This window comes from Macrosteles quadrilineatus, unplaced genomic scaffold, assembly GCF_028750875.1.
Source record: "Macrosteles quadrilineatus isolate MER2022 unplaced genomic scaffold, UCM_ALF_1.0 Scaffold_7__1_contigs__length_78375512, whole genome shotgun sequence".
Lineage (NCBI taxonomy): Eukaryota > Metazoa > Arthropoda > Insecta > Hemiptera > Cicadellidae > Macrosteles > Macrosteles quadrilineatus.
Genome location: NW_026542600.1, coordinates 62,090,132 through 62,095,538, shown reverse-complemented (window position 1 = coordinate 62,095,538; position 5,407 = coordinate 62,090,132). Strand labels below are relative to the sequence as shown.

At 34.7% G+C, this 5,407-nt stretch overlaps 1 protein-coding gene across 1 annotated transcript; it reads left to right on the top strand.

Moving 5' to 3' along the window:
- Positions 1–1,960: 1,960 nt before the first annotated feature.
- LOC128999043 (uncharacterized) lies at positions 1,961–2,980 on the top strand. Its single transcript, XM_054425400.1, has one exon. The coding sequence runs from the start codon at positions 1,961–1,963 to the stop codon at positions 2,978–2,980; it is 1,020 nt and encodes a 339-aa protein (XP_054281375.1).
- Positions 2,981–5,407: the final 2,427 nt, after the last annotated feature.

Here is a 5,407-nt window from a genome sequence, read left to right as displayed (position 1 = left end):
ATTAGCCTGGTTGTGTTTATTTATTTATTTGTATACGGCAAACACCATTTTACATTTCACATTGCAATTATATATTGTAAAGCGTGTTAGCACTAAGTAAATCTTTCTACATTGTTTGAAAGTCCTGCTTAATGGTTTAATTTAACATCCCTATAACCCCAAATATTTCACACACAACCAAATAATGATACGTTAATACTTTGAACTTGAGAACTATCATTAAAATTCGTTGATAACTTAAATAAATTGTGGCTTGAAGCTATGTAATCATACTTTTATCTGTAGCTCAAGCTACATTCACTTCAAATTTCCTGGGTTGAAATTTTACCAAACGGCAATATTTTATTACTTTTGCCATTAGTTTAACACTGTTGTTTATTCAATAGGAATAATTACAAATTGAATGATTATCTGTCCCAGTTTTCTCTGGGTTAGCACCGCAACACAAAATAATTATCCTACTAGTGTACACGTTGCTCGAAATCGAACAATTGCAAAGAAGTAGTTATTTAAAAACAAATAAAAGTCATCATAATTTCTGATGAGTTTAAAAGACTCAACTCATAGATACGTACCTAACAGTTCCATATAATCAACATTTCTTTTAAATAGTTTATCATTTTTCAAAAGCTAAACTGGTTTTTTAAATGTTTCCCACTTATGGCCGTATAAGTTGTCCATGTTGATCTTCGTCAATGATAATGTAGTCTGCATGGTTACCCATTGACATAAGTACCCATTGTCGCCAGTACGTTTACAAATTTCAGCGAATTGTTTATAGCGATAACATTTTGTTTACATGACTAAGAACTACCTGATTTTCTGCATAACCTCTCTGTCGCAATTTTGTTTGCATCAATTGGCATTCATTTGGCTGGTTACTGTTATATCGTAGATTACATTTACCTGAAAAATGCAGAATTGAAAGGCCTAATGTCGTTCAGATGGTTTTTGGTTTCTCTTCAATGTGAATAATGCGAATCCTTCAATGAAAGTTGTATTAAGGTTTCTTGGACGTAGTCACATTCTTTTAAAATCACTTGACTTTTATAAAAAACATATATTTAATGATTAATGTCCTTGCCGTACCAGTTTAATTCAGACTTAGGGGGTTCCTTTGCCAATCATCATAAAGTTAAGTCCATGTTTCCTAAAATATAGTAGCACTTCGGGTAACATCCTTGTTCATTATTTGTGGGAATCTTCATATTGTAGCTGTAGGTGTTCTTCATTATACAGGGTGAGTTTCTACTGACGCCCATAACTTCGCCAGTAGATTCTACTGATCAAAATGAACAAAAAAGTTAATATAAACCCTAGTCCGATTCCGAACCGTTTGGTCGTAATTGAGAATTTTGTGTTTTCTAAAAATATTGGACTTTCTGTCACTATTTACTTTATAAAATTAAACCAATTACTCTAGCGATTTATATCAAAAATAATTCGAAAGGGCATTAAATTTGCTACAAAACCAAGGTTACATGAAAAAATATTTCATTACATACATCGGTTCCTAGCCGAATTAAAGTAAAAAATATCGTATAATAGTTATTTTGTTTAAGATTTAAGGCCCATTTTTCTTACCTTATTCTGGTGCCACGCAATGTCTAACTAGATAAAAAACTTCCTCATTTAATAAGCTTTAAATTGATATGCAATTTTAAATTGTTGTTGGTAGAATTGTCAGAAAAACTACCATCAAACTAAAGTAAAACACGGTTTACCGATTTGGTTTTAGCAAGGTAACAAAACTACTAATATTAAACTCACTGATTTACACATGTCTTGGTTCAAATTGTACTGGTTCAAATCAGCTGATTCAATTGTTATGATTTGTAAACAAGTCTAAATCAGCTATAGTAAATAACGTTATTTGGTTTCCTAGTCAGATTAAAACGCTTGTTTGTTATTTTTCACGTTATGGATCCTTTCACAAGTTCAGAATATGCTGATATGCATTATGTTTAATGGTTTTTGTTCCGGAAATGCGTCTGAAAGTGTTCGCGAGTACATTCGACGCTTTCCAGACAGGAGGATTCCTGATCGAAAAACATTTATTCGCGTCCACCAGTGTTTGCGTGAAAATGGAAAGTTTCCCACCAATGGCCGCTTAGTTGGAAACTTTATGCAAGATGTCGGATTGGAAGAGGCTGTCTTAGAACGGGTAAGTGAAGATCCAAGGATAAGTACGAGGACATTAGCCCGTGAGTTTGGGGTATCTCAAACATTTGTGTCAAAACTATTACGAAAAGAGGGGTTGCACCCATTTCATTTCACGCGCGTCCAGAAACTCGAGCCGAGAGATCCACCTCAGAGGCTCCAGTTTTGTCAGTGGATCCGGCAACATGACCTCAGGGATTTCCTGAAAACAATTTTATGGACTGATGAATGTTCGAGAGATGGAGTCTTTAATTTCCATAATGAGCATCACTATGCTGACGATAATCCGCACCTCGTTCGTGAATCTAGGAGTCAGTCACGATTCAAGGTAAATGTGTGGGCTGGACTGATAGGAAATCGAGTGATTGGACCCTATCTTGACCTTCCTCCAACACTGAATGGAGTTGACTACTTACAGTTCCTAACTGAAATCCTACCAGAACTCCTGGAGGACATTCCATTGAATTTGCGTGATCGCATTGTTCACCAAGCTGATGGCGCACCCCCGCACTTCAATCTCAATGTACGTGACTATTTAAGCAACAACTTCCGCTTGTGGATAGGAAGAGGTGGAACCGTTGCCTGGCCTCCACGGTCACCAGACCTCAATCCATTGGATTATTACTTTTGGGGGTATCTTAAACAAGAAGTTTATCGGACGCCAGTGGAATCAGCTGAAGAAGTGAGAAACCGAATTGTCACAGCTACTACACGACTACGTAATACGGTAAACTTGAATGCTACTGTTAGAGAGTTGAGAAAACGTGTCCGCATCTGCATCAGACAAAATGGTGGTCATTTCGAAAACTTGCTTAAGTAGCAATCAACATTGATTGTCTATTCTGAACGCTTGTAATTAATTTGTTAATGCAAAGTAACCATTAAGTTACTGCATGAAAATGTTGTGTTCATTTGCCTCGCATTATTAAAATAAGAAAACCCTTACTCGTAAACCTGGTTTCATAGTAGTTTCTTTGTTATTTCTACCAATAACAATTTAAAACTGCATATCAATTGAAAGCTTATTAAATGAGGAAGTTTTTTATCTAGTTGGACATTGCGTGGCACCAGAATAAAGTAAGAGAAAGGGGTCTTAAAACTTAAACAAAATAACTATTATACGATATTTTTTACTTTAATTCGGCTAGGAACCGATGTATGTAATGAAATATTTTTTCATGTAACCTTGGTTTTGTAGCAAATTTAATGCTCTTTCGAATTATTTTTTATGTAAATCGCTAGAGTAATTGGTTTTATTTTTATAAAGTAAATAGTGACAGAAAGTCCAATATTTTTAGAAAACACAAAATTCTCAATTACGACCAAACGGTTCGGAATCGGACTAGGGTTATATTAACTTTTTTGTTCATTTTGATCAGTAGAATCCACTGGCGAAGTTTTGGGCGTCAGTAGAAACTCACCCTGTATAGGTTGATAACGATAGTAAATTGTTTTTAATCTCTATTTCTTCTACTTGGTGGCGTTCTATGACTTTGCTATGTTTCCATGGTTAACAAATCGGTTCTTTCAATGATTTCTCAAGAAATACAGTACTATGTCAATTCATTTTTCTTATTTGGTAAAATATATCAAATTGTCCAGGCTTTCTCGATTTTTTACATTGTAATTTGTACAAATGTAAATTAAAATAGTAAATATTTAATTTCAAAAAAATCTGTAAATGTAGCCAATGCGTTTCATTGAATAAAAAAATAATAATAACAGCAATTAAATTTTACAGCTGATCAAAATTTAAACAATTATGTTCTTCATAAGGATAACATGGGAACTTTAACAGCCACTGAGGCAGAGCCCAAGGTTACTTTTTCAAAAATGTAAGGTCAGTTTGCAAATCTACGCGACACGCTCTTTCCAATGAGACGTCAATGGATAAAATTGGTTAAGAAATGGCGGAGGAGTTCAACCGACAAACCTGAAGTCACAATGACAACAAATTCAACCATGTAAAACAGCACCTAGCTACAGTTTAGTTTGCTCTTGGGTTGATACTAGATTCGTGTTTATTTTAAGAATACGATCCCAACTAGTCTATTATTATTAGACCTCACTGACAATTTTACCAACTATTTATTTTTAGATTAAACTGCCATTAGGTAAAACTAGATATAAGCTGACGTTTTCATTGCAAGATCTAGATTGAGAACAGATTTCGGTCTGACACCTTGACTCGTTGAGGACACATTTCATTATACGTTTTAGAACAACAATAGTTCAAAATCCGTTACGTGCACACAACTCTAGTTTTCCCAATTACACTTCTATAACTTATTGAAATTTTTTATAGGTAATAAGTAATGAAAAATACAATATTTATAGAAGGGTTTTGATCACACGTTATATATTTGGAGAAAACACACAAAATATCAGCAATATTTGTAATAAGAAGAATAAGAAGTATAACCAACCAAGAAACAGCCCTCATAGCATACCATTCATTATTCACTTCACATCTACGCTACGGAATTGCAGCTTGAGGATCCACAGCTCAAAAAAATATGGAAAAACTTTTCACATTGCAAAAAAAAGCAATCAGAACAATAACAAGATCAGAAGAATCAACCAATCACAAGCCCCTTTTCATCCAACTCAACATAATGACATTAATCTCACTCTATATCTGCGAAACCATAATCCTTACCATCCGATCCAATCCCAACCTAAGACAATCGCAGCACAACCACAACACCAGAAGTAAAACAAACATAGACATACCTCAACACAGACTTCAAAAAACAAACAACACACCCACATACTCTGGATCAATGTTCTACAATCAATTACCCCAACACCTAAAATCAAACACACCCAATTTTGAAAAAAAGTTAAAATTGTATCTAACTGCAAGGCCGTACGACTCAATAAAAGAATACATAGAGGAGCACGCATACACAAAACATAAAACATAAATACATGAAACCTGAACACAGAAAACCCTGAAAAAGGAAGAAAGTTGACGACTCCCCGATCAAACGATTGTGGCGAGGACACCGGAAGTAAGTAAGTAAGTAAGTAATAGTAGGTTCGAGAAGTTTGGTTGGTTAGGTTAGGTTAGGTTAAAACTGTTCTAACCTAACCCCCAACCAAACTTATCGAACAGCTTAAAATTAGTTATTTGAATAAGTGAACTTTTATCGTTATAGGTAACGATTAAAGTTCAGTCAAGTTCAGTCTCAAAGATCTCATTGTTGTCACAAAGTCAACAGTGATTCATTACCGCGGGCCGCTG